Below are 24,400 nucleotides of genomic sequence, written 5' to 3' on the forward strand. Positions count from 1 at the left end.
GAGCCTGCTGAGCACCTGCAGCAGCTCTTGCCTCCTGACTGCCTAGGAGAGCACAAGACTGGACTCGAGTCCTGTGTTAGGGTAAGCCATCTGACCCGGGTGGTGCACGCGTTTTCCATCACACGCCGGGATAACTTCCAAACTCTACCATCCCAGATTCCCTGCCTGTTCTCCTCCTTGATGTTTTTACACCACAGTTAAAAGCGTAACCTGCTGCCCTCCTCTCCTGCAGCCCCCTGCGGCTCAGGCTGCAGAGGGCAGTTCAAGCAGGTTCCAGACTTCAGAGCTTAAATCCCTATTGATGCAACAACAAGTTTCTTTCCTGGCAGAACAAGTGAAAGAATTTTGTGTTGAAACTAAGTGAATCACTAACCCCTGAACATGAGCAGATACAATTTTGGTTGGCAGCTCACAACTACCAAACAAACTGCTATGCCAGACTCGGGGAGAACCTGCTGAAGATGCAGTCAGGCTTGCTTGAAATGTTGCACTGGTTAACAGCCAACAAGCATCAGAGTTTTGACAGGCACCAGCGCAGGTGCTGGCCAGTCTCACTGCTGCTACCAACTGTAATGCATTTAGCACTGACAGAAAATGAAGAACAGATCACTAAGGCAAGGAGGCAGAGCAGCCAGCTCTGCTGGGGCCTCTCCTTCCCTGCCGGCAGCTGCCCCTCTGCTTCTTCACCTTCCCATCACCAGTTTTCCTTCAATAAAACAGCACTGCTAGGACTGGGCTGTGCGTGAGGTCCTCCGTGGGTCCGCCCAGGGGCATGCTACTGGCACACTGCAAGAGCGGAGCAGGCATCAACAGCATCACTACGCCAGCAGGGGCTTTTCTTCTGTACACGCAGAGAAATCCCTTCCCTGAACACCCAAATCTTTATGCAGCAGGTGTAACGCTACACGCTTGTACCGGTGCACAGAGCATCTAGATCGAGGGCCTTCCCGCAGCACAGGGCCAGGTTCACCTGTGATTTATTCTCACAATTACATTAAAATAACTACTGAGCAGTTCAGGCACCAGCCGTGCTGAGCGCACGGTGCATCTCATCACCCTCTAACCGTATCTCACAATTTTACAAGTGCCAAAGTCAAACAAGATACTATTAAATATCATTGAAGTCACTTGTTCAGCTACTGTAAATGAACGTACAAATACAATTACCTACTTATCAAACTGTAAAGGAATTACATACCTATTGTGTAACACACTTTCTGTTCTTTGAGGTGGACATTTAGTATATTCCTATTAAGAACTCACACAGTAATGCCAAACAGAAAAAAGCGAGAACAAATCCAAATAATTTTCTCTTTTTAACATACGGTACCATTAAATAAATAAATGGTCATTCTATGTCGTTTTGGTGTTGGTTTTTTTATTTGGGACATTTATTTTGCTATCTTGAATGCAAAGGTTTAACCTGACAAGCACTATACAGACAGAAGTGTATGCCATGTTTGTGCCCTTACAGCGCTTGAATCATTCTATAATCACCAGGTACTGAACATCACTTATTTTCTGATGAGAACAAAGTCATTCTCAAATGGATCTGAGTCAGAATGTAAGAGTGAAATCCTGCCCATACTGAAGTCAACAGCAGAAAATTTCCCAGTGACTTCACTGCCCTCTGGACTTCCACTGAAGGCTCAGGAGCTCCTGGTGCACAAAAGCTGTGTATACAGGACAGCTGCAAAAATCCTCCAGTCCAAAATCATGCCACAGATCGCTTGATGTGCAGCCTAACACACATGCCAAAGCCCAAACCTTACCAGGAGACCAATTTTTCAACGCTTACAGAACACGGTATCTTACTTGCAAAGCCTTTTCAGATAGAGCACCGAGAACAGCCCACAGCAGTACGGGTGGCACGTGTGGCTCCCCCGCATTCCCCAGCCCCAGCACGAGCCTCTCTGCACAGCCACCTCCAGCTCTGCCGTGTCCCTCTCTCCCTGCCCACACCACGATTCCCATAGCAAAGGGGATGGGACAGCAATGCCAGGCAGCCTCAGAGCCCCAGGCACCTACCTTCCACCCTAGCTCTACAAAAACCTCACTGCACAATGCTGGCCATGAACCTGCTTTGCCTCAGTTTCCCCAGCTCCCCTTTGAGTGCTACCGATAAAAACAGCAACAGGTATCAGCAAGAAGTACTAGTCAGTGCCGCTCAGTTTGAGCGGATTCTGAAACACAGGCTCCTCACACTTCCCAGTATTCATCAAAGCACCTTAAACAGAGTTCATGCTATCTATCCCTTCTTCCCTCTAAAAAGTTAAAATAACCCCAGAACGCCCCCTCCATTCATACTAAGGTGGCTGTGGAAGGGTAAGGAGCTGTGGCAGGCCACAGGCTTTGGTGGTCCCCTGCCTCCACAGGGAAACCCTGGCAGGCAGCGGGGTGACCCTCATGAGGGCCAGGCAGTGCTGGGGCTAAGGCAAGAGGTGAGCAGCAAGACAGGACAGAGCCTCACTGCATGTCCCCAGGGCTGTGCCCCACAGTTTGCGCCCCCAGTCTGTAACATTGATCCATACGCTTGGTCCATGCCCTGCATCAGCATCTCCGGCTTGCACCCCAGGTCCATGGCCCCAGTTTGCGTTGCCCCATCGGTATACCAGAGCTGGTGCCCCTAGTCTGCACCCCTGGCTGCAACCGCCACATCAGTGTCCCCAACCAGCACACCCCAGCCAATCGTCCTGACTGTGTCCCTGCTCCATGCGCCCCAGCCGCTGTCACAGAACCATAGAAACGTTCAGGTCAGAAAAGACCTTTGAAACCATCGAGTCCAAGTGTTAACCCAGCACTGCCAAGCCCACCACTAACCCATGTCCCCAGGCACTGCATCTACATGGTTTTTAAACACTTCCAAGGATGGTGACACCCTCCAGCCAGTCTGTTCCAATGCTGGACCACGCTTTCTGGGAAGGCATTTTTCCCCAATATCCAATCTAAACCTCTCCTGGTGCAACTTGAGGCCGTTTCATCTTGTCCCATCACTTGTTACCTGGGAGCAGAGACCGACCCCCACCTGCCCACAGCCCCTTTCAGGCAGTTATAGGGAGCAACAAGGTCCCCCCCGGACCCCTCGGGGGCTCACTCTAGGGTACTAGGCTGCACCCCCAGCCGCCCCTCATCAGACTGGTGCCCCAGCCGCGGCCACGCTCCAGCCCCTGCACGTCCCTCCCGCAGCGAGGGGCCCAGAGGCGCACGCACACCCCGCACATCGCCCCCCGCCCGGCGGGTACCTTGGGGGGCAGGCTGAGCAGCACGGGCAGCAGCGCCAGCGGCGCGCACAGCAGCACCACGAAGCGCCGCACGCTCCACGCCTTCTTCACCAGCGCCCCCAGCGCCGCCATCCCGGCCCGACACCGCCGCCGCCGCCGCCGCCGCTTTATCCCGCGGAGCCCGGCCCGCCCCCGGGAGGGGCCCCGCCGCCCCGCCCCGCCCGCCCCGGCCCCGGCCCCCCGGGTCGCCCCCCACGGCCGTGCGGAGGGGTGGAAGCGGCGTGCGGAGCTCCGGCACCACTGGAGCGTGGAGGGGTCCGCCGGGTTGCGTCTGGTCTGCGAGTAACTCAGGCTCGATACACCTGATGTAAAGAAATAGTCCGAGCGGTTGGTAGGAAAAAACACCCGAAGGCGGCGGCTGAAACACCGGGTTTCCCTCCACGGCCCGAAACACCGCACCAACGCACAAACGCAGAAAGGCACCAACACGCAAAGGCACAAACGCACAAACACAGAAGCGCACAAACGCACAAACACAGAAACGCACAAACACACAAACGCACAAATGCACAAACGCACAAACACAGAAACTCACAAACGCACAAACACACAAACGCACAAATGCACAAACACAAACTCACAAATGCACAAACGCACAAACACACAAACAAAAGCATCAACGCACAAACACACAAAGGCACAAACACACAAATGCTCAAAGGCACAAACACACAAACGCACAAACGCACAGCGCCAGCGCCTCAAAGGCGTGAGAGAGACGCGGAGCTGCCACTGCCTTTGACAATTCCATGTCACCAGTGGCTCAGGGGTCTGACGAGCTGTTTGCAATGCCACCTGAAATGCTTTTTTGGTTGTTTCCTTGAAAATAAGTGAACATAACCAAACAAAAGGCCAGTGGTGCGGAGCAGGACGGAGCCATGGGAAATCCTGGAAAAGCAGGAGGCAGAGCCTTGGCTCGCACAAGTATGAGCCCCAGCAAGTGAGTAGCATATGACTGTACCCTGGCTGCCCTTAACATAGCCAGACCCACGCAATTAAGGATGCTTCAATCATAAATCAAAAAGAAAACATAAAAGCTGGCCAGTTCTAGATCTGAGGACAGATTTTCCTGCCAGCTCTGCCCTGTGTCAGGATCATCAGGAAGAAAATGGGAAAGTACGAGGGCTAGGAGAAGATCCCCCCTCCGGACCCAGGTAAACCTCAGCGAGCACCGCAGAGGTTGCCAGTCCCCGTCAGACTGTGGGGAGCCCAGGCAAGAGGCACATCGCAGGACACTGATGCACTATCAAGATGAGCAAGAGATCAAAGTCAATAGAGCTGAATTTTCTCTCTGCTCTTTGCATCACCTGAATTCTCACCATTGGAGGCTAAATAAAGCTGAGTAGGGAGGAGAAAAAAGGGAAAGCAAAATAGCACCCTGACTTAGTACTTCACCAGCATTCTTTGAGGGCTTTAAAACATATTCAAAATATGGGTCAGTTGGCCCCATATGAAAAATGTAGAAAAATCATGTTCAGGAGAGAAACCTTTCTCTTTTCACAGTTAATCAGCTCTGTGGAGAATTACTACCTCCACACAGGTCACTCGTAGAGTATCAAAGAAATTGGAGTCAGATGCATTGGATAAAAAAAGCAGACCCCACTGAGGAAAGTTCTCTCCAGCTTACAAACCCCATGAATCACTGGCACAGAGGGAAGAAGAAATTAGAGAGGAAGAGTGTGGCAATACAATCAGCTTTGGAGACAGGACGGTACGCCTGTCTGACCAGACTGTGCTCCAGGTCTGGATCCACCTCCTCTGTTCCCCTCCCTCTCCTTAATGGCATATATAAAATTTTGCACAAATAGTAACAAATCAGTTAATCCCCCCAGCCATCCCGGGCAGGAGCTGAAGGGTGACAGCATCACCACCGCGGCTCTTTTCAAATAGCGGAACGGACACAAAAGCTTTTGCCGGGCACTGCTGGGGGCCGCTGGCAAAGCAAGGATCCGGCATCCGCCTGGCGCCTGGCCCCGCGGCTGCCCAGCCCTGCTGGCAAATGCACCTTCCCTAGGGGCCCAAAAGAAAGCACAGGGCTGACCAAGAGAAAGCTGCAGGGATTTTTATCTTGCCTTTCTTTAACTGCTCAACAACATGGGTAAAAAGTTATCATGATAAAAAAAAAAAATGAGTAGGAGAGTCCTGTGCTGCCTTAATACCAGTCCAGCGGGCTGGGGTTGTGTAAGTTGCTTTATAGCTCAGGTAATGGTGCGTGATGGAGAGGATGGGCAGATGGATGGTGGAGGACCTGAAAGAAAAAATTCAGGCCATCAAAACAACGCAACTGCTTGAAAGAGGTTCAGCTCAGCCAATATACCCATCCACCAGAGACTGGGAGCACGTGTACAAGTGTGTGCCGCATGCTGGACCACAGGAGCTCTACAAAGCTTTTTCTCTCAAAATCAACTTTGTAAGTTAAAAAAAGCTTCAAAAGAATAATAAGCCATCAGTGTCACAGTCTGTTCTTTCTCTCACGAAGATACAGACCGCTGCTAGTGCGGAGGGCGAGGGGATCAGGAGCACATTCCCCCTCCGAGCCGTGAGTCACGTCCCTGCCCGGACAGCCCCTTCTCCGATCCCCCCGGCCCCCCTCGGCTCGGCAGGGTGGATGCTGGGCTCAGCCTCCAGCACTTCCCAGCCGAGCGCACTCTGTGGGGGCTACGCGCTGGTTCACTCGGCTTCCCAGGACTTCAGCTGGGAATTAACGTGTAATTAATTTGTTTCCTTGTAAACTCTGTTCCTACCACCCCATTTCCAGCTCCAGCAGCAGCCGTAGCTGCCCTTGCCGTGCCCTCCCTGCGCTCCATGGCCATCCCTGGGATCAGACCTCACTCCACTCCTGGGCCATTACTCTCCATTACTTACAGAGTAAGCTTAGCTTATTGCAAAAGAAAGGTGCCGCGTAGCTCCCAAAGGGACTGCTTTGGGACACAGCTTGCGCTTGGGCCAGGGAGAGGCTTTATTTGTCTGTAGTGACCCTCACATAGTGAACTCTGGGTTACAAATGAGCTTTTATGCTTTTATGGCACTAACTTGGTTTCCTATCAGCTCTGATGGGAGAGGAGGGTTGCAAAAGGTTATCGCTGTTTTGCATCTTGCAAAACTGGAAAATATCAATTTCCTGCAGACATCAAGGCCTAGACTAAAAAAAGTTCACTCAAAAAAATGACACCATATAGCTTGTATGCGCAGTTTTTACGTATACACACAGTAACTGCAGGCACAGAGCAGCCACTGTCCAAAAGTCATGGTAACAGCATACCCAGATTATGCAACAGTATTTTCATTCCTGTTTGTTGCCATACTTGTATGAGTTTTCTTTCATGTCTGTTTTTCCTCTTAGTGGTCCTATAGGTCTCCAGCTCACATCTATCTCCAAAAAAACCCTTATTTCAGGTCTGCACTTATGGCATTAGTATGCAAAACAATTTGTTATTGGTGCAAACTGAAGTCAGGCTGGTAGCCCTGAGCTCGCAAGCTGGCTCCCCACTCCCACAAGAGAAATCACTGATGATAGTCAGACACCAAAATAAACAAAAAAAACGTAACTCCATCAACAACCACCAATTCCCTCAAAAATCCTAATGCTGCACATTCTGCTGATGGAATGCCTCTATTTCCATTGCATTTGTCTTTCCCTCTTCCCTTTTATTCCTCTTTCTACAGCTTATTCGCATGCTGCTTGTGTTTGTGGCACTTTAGTTGATTCCCCAAAAAAAGGTGCAGAGCAAGATCGGGCAGGTGCCTGGAAGCGCCTGGAAATTAAGCTGTTCCTGGCAGACCTGGGGTCAGTCCCCTGAGGCGCCAATTCATTCTTAAAAGCAGGAAGATTCAAGCAGCAGAAAGACCCAGAGTGAGCAACTGTCCATCCAGCATGGATGTTGAAAGAACATTTTTCCCAAAGATAAATGTTTTCCCAGTGCTCATGATGGTGGCAGAGAGACCTCCAGTGGCTGGGTGCACCCACCCTGCACAGCCCCACTGCCTCTCGGTGCCCCCAGCAGGCCCGGTGGGGGGTCTGGGGGGATGAAGGCCAACACAGCCTCTGGGGCTGGTGGGGACACCCCCTCTGGGTAAACCAAAGGGCAGGACATCACTGCTTCTCCCGGTGTCACACGGAGCTGTGACCATCCTCCGTGTCCAGACCCATTAACAAGGGTGGGACTGAGCACTGGGCTGCTTTGCCACTGGTGGAAATACAAAACAAGACAGTCACTCTGAGTTAAAAGGAAGTTTGGGTTTCTAGCCTAAAAGATCATTTACCTCTTCCCAAAGATTATTGCTTCAATTTCAATTCAAAGAGTAATATTTATTTTATTGGTTTTCCTTTTAAACTCAAACAATCTAAACTGAGTTGCAAGGACTTTTTACAAAGTCAGACCAAACTCTGAAAGAATTCTGGTGGCTTTAAGCTGCATTTGCAGCAGATAAACTGTTCATGTAACACAAAAAAAATGACAGGAGTCCTATTTTCCTTATGAGAATGCATGCACATTAGGCAAAAAGCCCAAATATTAATAATGCAATGGCAAGTTATATCAATAACATAACGGTTCAGTGTCACTTATGACCATGCAGATGCACTGAAAGCTAACACAGCAGCAAGCCAAGCTATCCTCAAGCTATCCTCAGCCAAACCAAGACTAGAAACTCCACCAGCCTCACGAACCAGCCAAGGAATCAGCACTTTTCACGTAAAGAGCTGCTGCCACAGGCACAACCAGCAATACAGCTGAGGCTGCAAGACGTGGGGTGGATGCTTTGCAGGTCCAGGGTGTCCTTTTTGCTGGACATGCACCTGCTGTGATTTTTCCACCCTCCAAGAGCAACAGCTACAGCAATCCACGTAGACGCATCAGGCTGACCAAGAGGAAACATCAACAAGCTGTAACACAGATGTGCAAAAAGTAACACTTACATAACAAGGGAGAGTTTTTATCATGCCGTGAAAAAGCAAAACATTTTGCTTTTCATTACCAGTCGTGTTCTGCTTTGTTTTGAAGCTCCATCACGGAGCAGATTTCGGCAGAGGCCAGTTGAGGAGTCCCTGCTGGAAGGCCAGTCCCACGCACTGGCCCCCGGGAGGGCTGGCCTCGCCGCGGGCTGCGGAGCCCGGCTGCACCATGGGGCTCCATCTCAGAGCACCACGTCGGCCGCAGGAACTTGCAGTCGAGCAGCTTTGTTTCTCCTCTTCTGTCCCACAGGGAGAGCTGCATTTTAATAAACAGAACGATAGCTGGAAACAGACTTCTTCAAAGGGATTTACAAACATAATTCAATCCTGGCATCACCGGGAGACAGTCAAAGCAGTGTTTGTACAGATGGGGGATGGCGGGCAGGGGGCTCAGGCGTGCTGCCTCCCCTCTGTGGGGCTGGGACCGGGGGCTCCGATCAGGCCTCGTTAGGGGACTTGTTAGCTCACACCGTGACACAGGGCCTTACACCAGCAGCCCACAGGCCACCCTGGGGATCACTTTAAGTGACCCCGTGCCACCCGGGCCGTTGCACTCGCTCTCTGTGCAGGTAGGAGAGCATGCCACTGCCACGGCTCCTAACGTCCCGCTGCTCCCTGACCCCAGCCCGGGCTGCGGGGCGGGCTGGGGTCCCCAAGCCATAAAAACAAACCCCCCGGGGGGTCGCAGGGAGTGCTGGGGCCCCGCAGCCAAAGCTGTGGCTGGGCGGTGGAACCCGGGGCCCCACGCCGGGGCCGGGCACTCGCCCAGGCGGCTCCTCTGGCAAGAGGTGAATGCGCGCCGGGCACGGGCAGCCCGCAGCGCTAGGACACTTGCGCAGCCGCGAACCGCCCACTTCAGTGTTATAAAGCGGCAGCGCTGCGGCGGCGCCACCGCACGGAGTGAGCCCTGTCCCGCGGCAGCGCATTGTGGTTCTCGGCGGCGCCGCCCGCCACCCCCCCACCCCCTCCCGCCTGCCCCCGCCCCGGGCTGGGGTCTGCTCCGCTTTAAGCGGGGGGAAGACCCTCCATCCCCACCTCCCCTGCCAGGCGCTTTTGTGCGCTTTCAGACGGAGCAGCACCGGCAGCGCAGCGGATCGGAGCATCTTGCCCGACGACAGAGCGGCCCAACGCAGCGAGAAGTCACAGTTCCTCCTAAATCGTGGGCTGAAGTAAATGATAAAACTCACGCACTCACCCAGCAGACTGCTCACGCCCCAGTCCGCTTGCAGTGCAGAGGACTGATCATCGTCTAACCCTTCTCCTGTGGGGTTTGTAAGTTTTTCCTCTGGGCCATCTTACCATTCACACTATTAGATACAGTAATCCAGATAATCAAGTAATACCAATTAAATATTAGCAAAACACCCAGCACCATTGCCCGCCTGTGCCAAATGCCTACCTAGGCAGGCAATCGCAATACAGGCGGTCCCTCTCATAAAGCTCCAAAAAAGGAAATTTACAGAAAACTTCTTGCTTAAAGTGTAAGTTTCTCAGCAGAATACTGCTCTCAGTTAACAATTTTTATACTTGCTTAAGGAAATACTATCAACTGAAAGTTAAAAAAGCCAGAATTACTACTGGGAGAAAATGAACGTGTCTGTATTTACCTGTAGCACTGTATTTACCCCATGCCCTGGAATTCAGTCTCCTAAAAATTTTCAGGATGTGTACAGCCATTCATAATTGATTTAAGTGCTTTGTTGTAAGTCTTCTGCACAAAGTAACACATTTGTTTTTCACAATTACCTTTTGTAGATGCTCTGGTATCCCCCAGGTCCCTCCTACCTCCCACAAATCCATGGTGCACAGGCTGAGGAAGATTACTCTGTATGATTCTAACCACACAAAGAAGAGGGCTAGTGAAATGACACTGAACTACTTTTTAGAATAAACATTTAACATTTAAGAAAGTAGCGACCTTTAGTTGTTTCTCTGGTGTCTGTGCTCCCATCTCACAAATACTTTGGTTACTTTATGACACAAACTTGTTCAAATTTATTTATTTGAAGATACAGTTATTAAAATAGCAATCCATCAAATAAAACCAACTGGAAGTATAAATAGCCGTATTTGCAGAACCCAAGCAGTAAACATTTCTCCATCCCCAAACTTGCTCTCTTCTACCCAACCATGGTTCTCTTCCTTCCCCTTAGTCGTACTTCATCCAGCCTTTTGATCACTGGACCAGATTTTTTAGATGTATCTGCATAGGTCTTTAGCAGAGCTTTAAACATATCTTCAGTGTCTGGATGGGTGCTAAGGAACGCTTTTTCCAGAACATACAAATCAACTCCTTTATCCTCCGGAAGACCTGAAATAAAACTGAGTCCAAAGTCTATCAGCACCAAGTCCAGCTTCTCCGTGGGGGACCGCAGAAGTATATTGGAAGTTGTGAGATCCCCATGGATAAGGTCTTCATCGTGCATTCTTGCTAACAACTCACCCATTTTCTCTGCTAGGGTAAGGAGGCTACTGGTATCATTTCCACTCTGTTGTACAGAATAAATATAGTCTTGAACGGTAACCGAGTCAACAATATCTTCAAGATATATGGAGTTGGTGGCATAATCCACAAAGTAGACCACTGGAGCTGCAATCCCTATTTAAAAGAGCAAACAAAACACTACTGGTTAATGTACAGGATTTTCCAACTTTAACAACAAAACACACCTGCTACAAGTCTTAAAGCAGAAATGCCCACTGAGATCACCCCTGCCACCAATAAACCCACATCTAGGAAAGCCCCCTGCCAACCCCTTTTCCAACCCAGGTGCACCAGCCTCCAGCCACAGAGGAGTTGGCAGCTCCAGCCCGGTGACGGGCTCAGCCCCTCCCGGGGTGATGCTCCCCGCCAAGCCAGGCACGGGGGCTGCCGGGCCGAGGCCAAGCTGCGCTTTAGGGCGGCACAGCAGGCCGCCCTGGGATGCGAGGACACCACCGGCACCCCCCGAGATGAAGCAGGAAGGCCGCCAACGGCCCGGCGTCGGCTCTGAGCGCCGTGCACAGCCGGGGGGCACTCGGCGCCCAGGGCTGTCCGTCCCGTCGGGGCAGCCGCGCCTCACGCCGCCCCCGGGCCCACCTGCCCGCCGGCACCGCAGCAGCGAGCGCGCCTCCTGCGCCGTGCGCCGCCGGCTCAGCCGCTCCTCCAGCGCCGGGTGGCGGTACCGCTTCGGGACGCGGAGCTTGGCCACGGCCGGCCGCCCCAGGAAGAGCCCGCGGTAAACGTGCGCCTCGGCACCCTGCTGCACCAGCCGCAGCCCCGGCAGCGGCGGCGGCGGCGGCGCCTCAGCCGCCGCTGGGCCCGCGGCGCCCGCCTCGGCCATCGCGGGGCCCGCCGCCCCCGCCTCAGCCGCCGCGGGGCCCGCCGCCCCGGGCTCGGCCATCGCTGGGCCCGCCGCCCCCGCCTCAGCCGCCACGGGGCCCGCCGCCCCGGCCATGCCAGAGCGCAGGCCGCCCGCCCCCGCCTCAGCCGCCGCCATCAGAGGGCACCGCCGCCACACAGCGCCTGCGCGCCGCGCCACCGCTTCGGCAACCTTCGGCAGCCCGGGCCGGAAACCTACGAACTGCCCAAGCTCCGCCCCCGCCGCCTGTACCGCTCCCCGGCGCCCTCGCTATAGCGCGCCCTGCACCCCACTTCCTTCTTCTCTTCCTTGGTGCTGCCTTTTCCAAAATCCTTCTTCATGCTTCCCCCCTTACGGGGCGGCCCTCTGCCCACCTCTGCCGTGGTGGGGGGTGCGGAGAAGCTGCAGGATGGCAAGACTTGTGCCCGAGCCATCCCCAGCCCGGCATTTCCCTGCGTTTCTGCCAGTGCAAGAGCGAGACCTGCAGCTGCCGCAGGGCCTGCAAGCTGGATCTGCATCTCCCCAAGGCAGCAAGTGGGGTCTTGTGTTCCCCTCGAGGTGCTGCCAGCACCACCTTGGAGCTGCCTTCCCGAGCATCACCCCTGGGACACCACCGGGGGCATCACCACCAGGATGCTCCAGCACTGAGGCATCACCACCAGGACATCCCCCCCAAGGGCTCACTGCAGGCTCTTGGTGCTTGATGTGCCACAAGCCTTCTCTGGAGGTCGTGCAGAGCCACCGCAGCTGGGGGGGCAGAAGGGGTCTCCTCGGGTCCCCATGTCAGGCAGCACCAGCCCGGCTGCTGGCCCACACCACTCATGCGGTGGGTCCGGTGACTCCCCCTTCCCCGAGCAGCCAAGCCCCACATCTCTGTGTTAGTAAAAGATGGACAAACCTCACTTTCTTGGGAGCTGTGTTTGGGTTTTTAAGGCACCCTGAAAACCCACTGCTCTACTGGGAGACCTGCACATACTGCAATTTATGCTGCTTGGAGGAGAGATGACACTTCAGCCCAGTCCATGTAAATATGTTTTCAATTGTTGCCTTTGGAGGTGCCACAAGTCCATTTTGTCCTTGTTTTCTCATCCACAACATTTGTTTCCTTTTTAGAACATTTATATTTTATTAACACATTCCATACAGCTTACTTGTCATTGCATGGTGGGATCATGCCTGGCAAATATTTATCTTGCTTCAGTAACAACTTTTAAACAACCTTCCCAAGTTTTCAATGATACGAGTAATCCACCCCGCAATCCTGCCCACCCGTGGCATCCTCCTTTGGCTGCCCTCGCTGTGGCAGGGCTGCAGAAGCCTGACAGCTTGGCCAGGGAAAGAGATGCGTTCCTGGGCTCTGCGGCTGGAATTTGCAAATGCCACAAACAATCAAATAAACAAAGAAGTTTTCCCCGTGTTGTGGGCAGATTTTATCTAAGCATCCGTGCACAGCCTCCACAGATGTACATATATAACCTATCAGCAAGTGCACATAGATGCCCTCAGTTCATTCTTCTGGTAAATATGATGGCCCTCTCTCATGCTGGCCAAAAACATCCTCCAGAGCTTTCAAAATACAAAAGAAAATATTTTTGCTTTATTTTTCCCATTATTTTATTTATTTAAATTTTATCTTCCCTGTGATTTCACTTATTCTTTTCTCTTTTAATGCAATAAACAGTTGACATAGCCCTTGGAAACCATCTAGAGCCATTTACAATATTTATGGTATCACCCAGTATTTTTATTGGAATATTGAATCACCCCAGAGAACTGCACTGAAGCCACAGACTCTTTGGTAAATTGTTTAATTATGTAACTTTGTTCTCCTGGTGACAAGCATTTATAAACTCTCCTTTTACAAACAATGTAATTGAGTTAAAAATTGCAGCGCAGCGCAGCAAACCAACCTCATGGAAACCAAGGCAGATCCCATGGGCTTCCTGCTGTCCTGCCGATCCCTTGGCATTGGGCAGGCTGCAGCGCTGTGGGCAGCTCTCCCCTCACCCCCTGGCTTATTTAAGGATGGAGGCTGGAAATGGGTTGAATTTGGTTCAGGTGCCTCCTTGCACCCAGCTAAGGCATGTGTTGGCTCTGAGGTTGTGTCCCCAACCTGCAAAGTGTGGGCACAGGGATAAACCCTCCCATCTGTGAATTCACAGCTCTGACTCTCATCGCAGCTCAGAGCTTCGGATCTTGGCCAATTCCCCCGGGAGAGGATGCTAGGGCTGTGGCAGGCTGTAGGGACCAACCACCGAGCCGAGGGGTGTGGGGATGCAGGGGAGCACCCTGGGCTGCTACAGGCTGCCACACTGGAAGCATCCTTAAAATGTTCAGGAAAGAGGACCAGGACCCATGGGGCAACCACCAGTACTGACCAGCATTGCCAGCGAACCCCTCCCCGGTTAGGATAACATAAAAAAAGTAATGCATGCAGCCTGGTGTTCATAAGGAGAAATCTCTCTGGGCTGTGAATAAGCATGCAATAAATGCAGGTGCCTGATTAGCTGGCTCTGTCCCAGCCGGCTGTAACATTGGTGCTTGCTCATGGATTGGCATTTTCAACAACAACTGAATTGAGCTCAGTGGGTTTGGACCCCTGAACCCTTCCCTAAGGGTCGATTGTTATTAGAGAAAATGTGCTTGAGTGTGTGATGACCGCTGCTGAACACCATCTTCCCCTTTCCAGGATGGACTTCTTTCTCCTCTCATGTTTATATTTTAATTTGTGATTTTAAAGCCTCTTTTAGCTTTTCCACCCCAGAGGTAGAGTGTAACGTTTTCAGTAATCACAGCCGGGTTGTTTCCAAATGCAGGCTGCCCTTTCAAAGGCTCCTCAGGAAGCACATTCCTGTGGCTCAGCCCTGAGGATGCTCTGTGCTGATGGATGCAGGAACTCGCTCTGGAGCCCCACCGGTCCAGCAGCCAAGAGTGAGATAAGGATCAGATGGGGAAATGGCACTGCCAACAGACACGGTCTGGAGAGGAGGAAAGCACTGCAGGAGGGAACGAGGTTAGAATCTTGCCCACAGGCATGAAGCATTAGCCAGTCCCGGTAGATCAAACCCTGCCAGACCTTCTCATGCGGAGCTTAGGGACAAAACTACTGACTTCAACAGGCCTAGAATACCTGGTAACCATTGATGGTATAAGAAAGGTGTACTTTAAAAACCCTGAAAGAAGATTTTTTTCCCAAATTATCCTTGCTGTACATCATAGCAGGTTTTCACCTTTTTTTTTTTTTTCCAGAGGACCATCATGCCCAGCCATGCGCAGTGTCGATGCAGCAGCTGCACTTGTGTACATTCTGATGTCATCTTTTTGGCCACCTTTTGTAAACATACCATAAAGCTCTGCCTACACTTCCCAGGACCTCACCTCCTTGCTGCCAGTGCTAATGATGTTTATTGCCCCACCAGAGAACAGGAAGCCTACAGAGAACAGCGGGGTGGCAGATAAACGAAATGCTGAGTGACTGTGGAATAAAATATATTTTCTTCCTTCTGAAGTCATTTGAGAAGGAAGGAATTGCTGAGGCAAACTGCAGACCATGTAGCCAAGAGTGGGTTTGCCCAGTGGCTGGTGAGGCCTGTAGATCCCCCCTGGCTCTCTGCCTGGCATGGTGGGGAGCCACACATGGATGACAGCTCCTCCAGGTCATAACACAGCTCACCCAAAATGCCTAGGCTTGAGCTCCGGGGAGTAGCTATGGGAGCCAGAGATCATGGGCAAGATCACACTGCAGCCCCAGCACCCCACCATGTTCCCAAAACATGAAACATTAGCCCAGACTCATAGCTGTAGTGTTTGCTGCCCACCATGAACTGGCCTCATAAGCAGGGTCTTGGGGGAGAGAGAAAATTGCAGTCATTTCTCCCTCTGAGCATCATGAGAGCTGGTCATGATTTCAGAGTTCTTAAAAGTTCTTTATTATGAATTAAAAATCCTATTGAAAAGCTCTTTCTATGAACACCATTGGCTTTTGTTGGCTGGGGTTCATTGAAGCCATTCTTCCCCAAGTGTGTGATCCCTGTTCAGCTGTCCGTTTGTATCTGATACCAGGTTTTAGAAGAGGTATTTTTACATGCTTTATTTCCATTGAAATTAGAGCATATGAGTGGGAAGCATTTATTTAATCTATAAACCAGGCAGATTGTTTGAAACACTTTTAATATTCACTATGCTTTGAGAAGAAATGAAACCAAACCCTTCGATCAGCTGCTGCTCATGTTGCAGGCCAGATCTCCAACAGACTAAAGCTGAAGGTATGTGCATGATTCGGTATTGCCCATCTTAAACATCCCAAAACTATGAATTGGAGCAAAAAAAGTTGGCACCATTGGTCTGCAGAGCAGGGACGTTACATGTATCCGCCTGCTTAGAATAATGATTCTTTAAATATCTCTCTTAAATGCCCCATTAAGTTAACATGTGGCATGAAAAAGCTCTTTTTTAAGAAAAAACCACATATGTTCCTTATTCTTCACCCGACCTGTTCACTTTGACCTGTGTCAGAGGGATGTGCCGGCACCACAGGCATGGTGGTCACTGGTACAGAACTCCCCCAGCTCAACCCTGTACTGTAGCAAAAAGCTTTACCAGCACAGGCTCCACAGAGTGCTGGAGCTGGTGTTGTTACAACCACCTGATTAAATGAAATATTGCCTGCAGTCACGTCCCGGCTTGCCATGCAGCTTTATGGTCATTTGCACTTACCCTTCAGCCGCAGCCCCAGTCCCCGGCTCTGGGAGGGCTGTGCAAGCCCACCGCCCACACCGGCGGGGTTACAGCACACTTGTGAACATGGGGTGCACATCACCCCAGTGCAACCCACCCAGCAACTGCAGCTTGTGTGAACAGCACCAAGGCAGAACATTTGCGTGGAGTTTTGAAAGCACTTCTAGGCATGTCAGATTTTGTAAAATCCTTGGGTGTAAAACAAACTGGACTTTGGGGTACATGAATTTAGCTTCAGACTCTGGAAAAAAAATTTTGCATCCAAGTGCAAGCCCTGGAGTCTTTCATGAAGTAGCCAGCGGGAAAGTTTCTGTTCCACTCAGCAGAAAAAGAATGTTAATTGGAAGGGAAGTTGAATACTGAAATGCTTTGCCTAATGGAAGGAGATAAGCTCGAGAGACCAATCCGTTCTTTCCCATAGCAAAGTTAAGAGCACAAACTCAGTCATCATCATGCTGATTTATTTTTTTTTTTTTTAAGCCTTCAAAGGGTCACTCCTTTCCTAGCAGGCTGTCTTTGGCTTTCCGGCCGAGCTACCCCAAAACTCCAGCACACCGCCCATGGCCCGCGGGTTGTGTGGAGCCTTTCTGGCCCAGAGGAGTGGCGCTCCGCATCACCGACTCCTTCCCGGCTGCAGCGGGATGTACGGGGACAGAGCTGTCCCTCCGGCTGCCAAAGCCGTACCCCGCCACGTCCTCGTGTCCAGCCGGGTCAGCGATGTACCCCGCTGCAATGTCCTCGGCCACCCTGAGCGGGCGACCCGCCGCCCCCCGGTACCGCGCTCCTTCCCCCCGGTCCTCAGCACCGGCCCCCAGGGCCGTGCCCGGCCCGCCCGGGACCCCCCGGCCCCCCGAGGGGCGGGCAGGGCGACTACAAGCCCCAGGCTGCCCGGCCGGGAGGCAGGGCGGGACCGACGTGGCGTTGCGCGGCTCCGGCCACCGCAGCCCGACCGGCTCCGCCCCGATCCGCGCCCGCCGCCGCGGAGCGCTGGGGGCTGCGCCCTGCCGCGCCATGGGTGAGTGCCGGCCGGGCGGGGGGCGCGGCGGGGCATCGGGCCGGCGGGGGCGGGCAGCCGGGCCCCCCCGGGACGGGGCAGCGCGGCTGGCACCGGGCGGAAAAGTTCCCCCCCCCCCCCCCCCCCAACCCAAAGTTTTCAATTTTTCCTAAAGTCTGGGACTCCCCCCGCGCCCCCGCAGTTTTTTCGCACTGCCAGCACCAGCGGCAGCAAACCGAAGCAGACGAGTAGTTCCCCGCGGCGCAGCCCCGGGGCCGTGCCCGCAGCGCGGCGGGGGTGGGGGGTGGGGGGCCGCTTGCGGTGCCCGTGGCTGTTGGGGCGGCCAGCCCAGCCCCAGCCCGCGCAGCGCCACGGGGTCCTGTTGCGTCCCCGGGGTCCTGTTGCGTCCCCGGCGTCCTGCCCCGTCCCGGGGTCCCGCCCCGTCCCCGGGGTCCTGCCTCGTCCCCGGCGTCCTGCCCGGTCAACGAGGTCCTGCCCCGTCCCCGGGGTCCTGTCGCGTCCCTGAGGTCCTGCCCCGTCCCCGGGGGCCTGTCGCCTCCCGGAGTCCTGCCCGGTCTCCGGGGTTCTGCCCCATCCCCTGGTCCTGCCCGGCCCCCGGGGTCCTGCCCGGCCCCTGGAGCACCCTCCGACCAGAGCCTGGCTGGAAATCGCCTGGCACAGCTCCTTGCAAGACCCACCAAACTTTCTGTCCCCATGCGAAGTTCTGAAGAGCCCTCAAGTTCCCCAGCTCCATCAGAATAAACTATATGCAAAGCTGGATTTCATAAGCTATTACAGCTCATTAAGTTAACGAGAAATACAGCACGATCTGATGGCATCAGCAGTGGTATTTACAGCGGGGCTGTCTATCTAATTGAGTTTATGGCTTGAAACGGATGGCATGCCAACTTCACGCAATGCCTTTTGTTCTCAGTGAGCAAATATTTTTTCTAATTATCTGCGTAATGTGTACAAGGAGTGATAAAAGCAGGGCAGGTAGTCACACAGAGCACGGTGGGAGGGACTGGCATGTGGCGGGGACAGTCTAAGCAACAAAAATGAATCACAGAGGGTTATGGAATAAACACAAATATAAATACAGCCATCACTGAGAAATAATCATTTCTAGCTGTAATTAAAGGCCAGATAGAGACACTTCCTATTAAACACAGCTTGTGAGGGGAAAAAAGCCCTTAGGCGGGGTGAGGAAAGTTTTCCATGGTCTGGTGGTTGTGTCCACATTTTTTCCACGTATGGTCTACCAAAACTGTGAGTATTGCTAATTAAACAAAGCCAATGTGTGAATACAGGTAGTAGTAGTATATGCTGGAAGCCAGCACAAACTTCTAAGCTAATGCACTTTACCTGTGCCTTCAAAACCAGGGGGGATGTCACTGTCACTGCTGTTCCCAAAGTCCCCGCGTCAGCCCTGGCTCTCACACCACGTGCAATCCCTGCTTTAATGTGGCTAATGGTTTACCCATGGTCACCCCTTCATCCTCTCCTGGGGAGAGAAGCATGTGCAGCAAGCACCTGGGTTTTGTAGGGTTGTTTAGGGTGAGTTGGTTGGATTTGCTTTTGCTGTTGTTTTTTTTTCCTTATTTTAGCTAAACTTACATACTTCCTAAACTTGGATGCTCAGCTCCGTGGGAAGGGCAAGGCCAAGGAATTGCTTGTCGTATTTGGGGCAGGCAACAGTGAGCTCTTCAGTTCACGATAAGTTTGTCCTGTAGTCCTGAACCAACCTGAGAAGGTTGTGCCTGGCTCTGGGATCCTGGGCACTGTGTGCTGTAGAAGGAGAGATGAAGAAATCAGGGCCGCCCCCACAAAGTCATGCTGAGAGTGCAAAATTAACTGGGAGAAATCAGCTTTTGCAGGCAGTGTTTTTAACAACAGGGTAGGGAGTAAGAATGCAGAGCCTGTGGTGAAGGCTGACTGCGCCACATGCACTGAAACACGAAAACGATAATGCAGAACAATTCAGAGCCAGAAAGCAGGAGCTGCATTTCCAGCCCAGAACAGGTTTTGTAATTGGAATCAAGGAGACCACGTCAGATCCCCCCCTACAACTCCAGGCACTACAAATCACTGTCCTCCACTTCAGTGCAAGCCTTAACTTTGTTAATGAAGTCCTGTTTTCACAGTTCTGTACCCCAGATGAGTGCCCCTGCAGCTGGTGGAAGCGTGTGCGGGCATGGTGGGTGGTGGGACTGTCTGCAAGTGCCTCTCCACATGTGTCACACCGAGTGACGTGTCGGGAAATTCACCGTCATGGCTTTGTAGATGGAAAACTTCGGGTGTCCTGGGAGAGCTTTTTCCAGGCTGTGTGTGTGGATAGCTTGCTGGCTAGCACCGGACGACTGAACCTGGCATTACTTGCTTGTTTTCCAGGTCGTGCGCTGCTGGTCCTCCTCTTGTCTGCAACAGTGTCTCTCCTGGGCGGGCTGATATTTGGATATGAGCTGGGGGTTATCTCCGGTGCACTGCTGCAGTTGCAGATAGACTTTCACCTCAGCTGCTTCAAGCAAGAAGTTCTCGTGAGTGCCCTCCTTATCGGAGCTCTCCTTGCCTCGCTGGTGGGGGGGATCCTCATTGACCGCCATGGACGGAGGAGAGCAATCCTGGTCAGCAACTTGGTCCTGTTGGTTGGCAGCCTTGTTCTCACACTGGCGAGGTCATTTACTGGGCTGGTCGTTGGGCGCATGACTGTGGGCTTTGCCATCTCTGTGTCATCCATGGCCTGCTGCATCTACGTCTCAGAAATGGTGGCTGCTCACCAGCGAGGGCTGCTGGTGTCTCTCTACGAAGCGGGCATCACTGTAGGCATCCTGCTGTCCTACGCGCTGAATTACATCTTTGCGGATGTGGGTGAGGGCTGGAGGTACATGTTTGGCCTGGCCGTCGCCCCAACGGCCATGCAGTTCCTCAGCATCCTCTTTCTCCCTGTGAACCCTGTTAAGTTAAGCTTGTGGGACTCAGACTGCCAGAAGGGCCTCATTCAGTTGCAGGACACTGAGGACAGAGCAGCAGCAAAGCGGGAGCCCTATAAGGAGAAGGATTACTCATTTCTTGACCTTTTCAGGACAAGAGACAATATGAGGAGGCGGACTCTGGTGGGCCTGGGGCTGGTGCTCTTCCAGCAGTTCACTGGGCAGCCCAATGTGCTGGGCTATGCTTCCAAAATTTTCCACTCAGTGGGCTTCCAGAGCAACTCCTCAGCAATCCTGGCCTCTGTTGGGCTGGGGGCAATCAAGGTGGTGGCCACGCTTGTCGCGATGGCCTTTGCAGACAAGGCTGGCAGGAGAGTGCTGCTCATGGCTGGCTGCGTGGTGATGGCCATCTCCGTCACCACCATTGGCCTCACCAGCCGCCTTGCTCCGCTGGCCATGGCCAGGGACTGCAAAGCAGCTGCAGACCCCAATGCATCCCACAGCTTCACCCAGCACCCCCTGACCTCTGTATCCTCTCCGCCTGCTGTGTCACCCATCCCACCAGCACTAGGTGCTGTCAGACATCAGGCGGGCTCTGGTTTTGCTGCCACAAGGAGCCTTACAAAGGCTTTTGCCAGTACTCAAAGCAGAGAGGTTGTTCCCGATTCTTCCCTCACTCAGACAAGGGGCTTGGTAGGTCAGTCCAAGAAAGAGGCAGTGGAAAGCACAGGCCCTCCTTTCAGTGGTGCTCCCTGGGTGGAACATATGGTCTTAAATTGGATTACGCTGCTGAGCATGATGGCTTTTGTGAGCGCCTTCTCAATTGGATTCGGACCAAGTAAGTATGGTGTTTGAATCTCCTTGCACTAACCCAGAGAATAAAATCAGGGCTGATCTTTACAGTCTGCTTGAAACATTTATTATGTATCTGCTTTACCAAGCAGCTCGGTGTCTGAGAACTGGAAATATGTCCCCTTCTGCCTGCTGAATCATTTTCTAGCATTGCAACTCTGTCAGCTACAGGGCTGGTACAGCAGCACTAGCATGACTTTCTTTTTCATGCTATCACTACCCTTGTTAATGTGTTTTTTTTCTGCGAAGCTCTTTGTAAAATCAGAGCATCCCACAAGCACTACCTAATCTTCCTAGCACCCTGGCAAGGAGAAAAATACAGGGTTGAGGACAGAGGGGCTTCTGCTGTGTGATAAAGTCAGTACAGAATCTCTGAAGTGAATCTCTTTGAAAGTTTCTCAGTATCAGTTGGTCTTTCTCTGAGAGCGTTATTTGTTCATCAGATGAGAACAGAGATTAGCTGTTGCTTCCCTGTGAGCTCTGCTGTTTTCTGGCATTTATTGTTTTAAATGCCTTGATGGGAGAAAACAGCACCTAACTCAAGAAAAAATGTAAGTGAGCAAGTCTCGTGGCTTTGACGGTGACCCTGTAAATTATTTCAAGCAAAATAATGCTGGGATAGGAGAGACTTCTTTAAGATGTATATTGCTTTAGCTCTGATTTTAGCCCAAACGCAACATTGTCTCCCTAATCCTACCCTTTTCTCATTTCTTCACAAAGAGCATGACTTGACAGCAGGTATGCCAGACCTCTTCCATCTCCCCTGAATGTAACGACCAACTCTCCTGCTTTCTTCCTTGTGCCCTGAACTTGTTCCTTGGTATTTCATTCCTCTGTGGAGTGCTGAACATGGAAGTTTTGAAGCATTCTGCTGTGACCTGACTCTGAGATCAATGAATGTTTGACCCCACCAGCAGCAGGTGCTGGGTGAAGCCAGAGTTTTTTAAAACCCCTGCTGAAATCTCCGTTGCCCATTTCCCAAATAAATTGTTTAACCCCTACACTGTCTTTCTAATCTCTCTAATGCATGCAGTGACCTGGCTGGTCCTCAGTGAGATCTACCCTGCTGGGATAAGAGGAAGAGCCTTTGCCTTCTGTAACAGCTTTAACTGGGCTGCTAATTTACTGATCAGCCTCTCCTTCCTGGACCTTATTGGTAAGTGGCCATCCCCCCCATCCCTCCGTCTCCCTCGTCTGCTTGGGAAAGGTGGTCACCACAAACCATTTGGGGATTAAGTGGCATTTTGAACTCTGGGGACTTGACACTGGAATAGGTGTGACCCTGATGTCTCCGAGAGCAGAAAACCCAGGCACCAGCAACACTGGTCTGAGCCTCTCCCTCACCTGATCATAAAAATCACCTGCTGCCCGCTGGGCTGTACTGCAGTATCAGCAAACCCTGGAGCGTGCAGCTTCCACGCCGGTAGCTTTACAACATTTCTTTCTAGCAGAGCTCTTGACTGCGGTGCTCAGCGAGCACTGCCGGGCCCTGGAGCTCGGCTGCCTTCTCCTTCCCTCTGTGGTGCTGCTGGCAAAGCCTGGTGTGAGCCATCCTTCTCCCTTGCTGATCCCCAGTCCAGGCCTTGCAGATAAGGAGCTCCTCTGCCTTGTTTAAGGCTTCTCAGAGTAAAATGCCCTTGTCAGGCACCAGTGACCACCTCGCAGCAAGCAGTCGGCTTCCTTTGTATCCTGTGATGTGACCTACCTCCAACAGAGCCTTCATGCGCTTGGATCTCTCTGCAGATGCCATTGGCTTCTCTTGGATGTTTCTTCTCTACGGACTGATGGGACTGATGGCTGTTATATTCATTTACCTTTTTGTTCCGGAAACAAAAGGACAGTCCTTAGAGGAGATAGACCAGCAGTTCTGCAGGAAACGGTACGTGTGCTTTTGTCCCAGTGTGAGTGCTGGCTTTGGGTGCTTCCCAGCAGCAGTCCCTGAGCTCTGTGGCACCGGGCAGCTCAGGGCTGTTGCAAAGTCTGGTTCACTGCTGCTAAGAAAATCCCAAGTTTGTGGCAGGGCCATGGGGTGGGGGGTGAGAGCTGTAGCACGGTTCATCAGCGGGTCACTGCCTTGAGCCTTGCGGGCGTGCTGCTGGAGGGCACTGGTGACACTGGGGAGGAGAAGGGCTGCAAAATAGGGTTTGTAGTTGAGGGGAAGCAGGACTAGAGCACAGAGTAGGCAGGACAGGACTGTGAGAAGGCAGGAGGGGATGATAGTCCTGTCATTTCACCTTAGGGTAATCCCAGACCGATATTTCTCTGGGGCAGAGAAATCCCCTGGTGTAACACAGGCTGTGGGCTCTCACCTGCTCATTTCCATGCAAAGCCTGTGATGGGCTAGGGAAGATCAAGAGGTGTGTGCAGTTCTGGTTGTGAAGGAGGTGGCAGGGCAGGCATCACTGTAGCAAAGGAGGTTGGAGCACGAAGCCCGCTGGAGGTGGCTGGGAGGGGTAACTGTTGTAGCCCCCTGCCTGGCTCCTGGCTCCCTGCGAGCAGCAGCTGATGCAGCTGACCCTTGCCATTGCTCAGCAGGGCGTGGGAAGGAAACATGTTCAAGCAGAGACGTGGAAGAGGAGCGAGCTGCACACACGCACAGTACCGGAGAGTGGAGCATGCCAGCAGCACATGAAACCGATGACATGCCCACAGCATCGCCCTGAGGAGCGGAGCAGGGTCTGCAATCAGGACAGTTCTTTCCATGACCTTTGACTAGTGACCTCTGCTCAGAGATGGTTCTCCTTGCAGTGCCTTAGATTTTGGGACATGCTTATAGCTGTCCTTTGGGTCCTTGAAGAATCCTTGGTCTCAAGCAGGGAACATGTCCTCCCTTTGATATCTTTTATTTTTCACGGTTTGTATCTCCTATCATTTAAGAGGTTAATGGTTTTTTACACAGGAATTAAAGCAGAACTTTTACTGACAATGCTCTCCACCTGTGCAGTTCGTTTGTAAGCAAGGTATATTATTTTCCAGTTCTTCAGAATACTCGACACTTTACAGAGGGCACAGTATCGCAGGAGGAACGTGCCAAGCACTCAGCAGCACATATTGCTATTGTTCCCCTCTCTAACGTTTATGTAGGAACCTGGAGTCTGAGATGGGAGCTAATGCAGATAAACACTTTGTTTTAGTGGAGGCAGAATGAGTGCTGGCTCACTTGCTATTTCCCGAAGGGTCAAGGTCCAGCAGCTCACCCACCTGACTGCCCATGCCTACACAGGCTCAGCAGTACATCTCTTTGGCATGTTTGGCTGCTTGCTTTTGTACACAGAGCCTGGTTTGCATTCATGACCGGGGTTTGCATGTGC

At 52.4% G+C, this 24,400-nt stretch overlaps 3 protein-coding genes across 5 annotated transcripts in view; 1 reads left to right on the plus strand and 2 right to left on the minus strand.

The window, feature by feature from the left end:
- The window catches only part of SLC13A3 (solute carrier family 13 member 3), a 35,162-nt gene extending 25,108 nt beyond the window's left edge, over positions 1–10,054 (minus strand). The window contains exons 1-3 of one of the 3 annotated variants that reach the window (XM_080404966.1): positions 9,843–10,054; positions 9,431–9,542; positions 3,243–8,491 (exon numbers count right to left, since the gene is read on the minus strand). In XM_080404966.1, the coding sequence (XP_080261092.1) occupies positions 3,243–3,353 (111 nt within the window). In that variant the 5' untranslated portion in view covers positions 3,354–8,491; positions 9,431–9,542; positions 9,843–10,054. Of the gene's footprint in view, positions 1–3,242 lie in introns of all 3 variants that reach the window. The other 2 variants (XM_080404965.1, XM_080404964.1) reach the window with 2 other exon arrangements.
- Positions 10,055–10,197: 143 nt separating this feature from the next.
- TP53RK (TP53 regulating kinase) lies at positions 10,198–11,822 on the minus strand. Its single transcript, XM_080405002.1, has 2 exons — positions 11,315–11,822; positions 10,198–10,834 (listed from the first exon to the last, which is right to left on the minus strand). The coding sequence occupies exons 1-2, from the start codon at positions 11,712–11,714 to the stop codon at positions 10,356–10,358; spliced, it is 879 nt and encodes a 292-aa protein (XP_080261128.1). The 5' UTR covers positions 11,715–11,822; the 3' UTR covers positions 10,198–10,355.
- A 497-nt stretch (positions 11,823–12,319) lies between these two features.
- SLC2A10 (solute carrier family 2 member 10) lies at positions 12,320–24,015 on the plus strand. Its single transcript, XM_080404963.1, has 5 exons — positions 12,320–17,328; positions 19,699–21,075; positions 22,123–22,245; positions 22,833–22,968; positions 23,625–24,015. Exons 1-5 carry the CDS (start codon positions 17,031–17,033, stop codon positions 23,719–23,721), a joined length of 2,031 nt encoding a protein of 676 aa, XP_080261089.1. The 5' UTR covers positions 12,320–17,030; the 3' UTR covers positions 23,722–24,015.
- Positions 24,016–24,400: the final 385 nt, after the last annotated feature.

This window comes from Falco punctatus, assembly GCF_963210335.1.
Source record: "Falco punctatus genome assembly, chromosome: 10".
NCBI lineage: Eukaryota > Metazoa > Chordata > Aves > Falconiformes > Falconidae > Falco > Falco punctatus.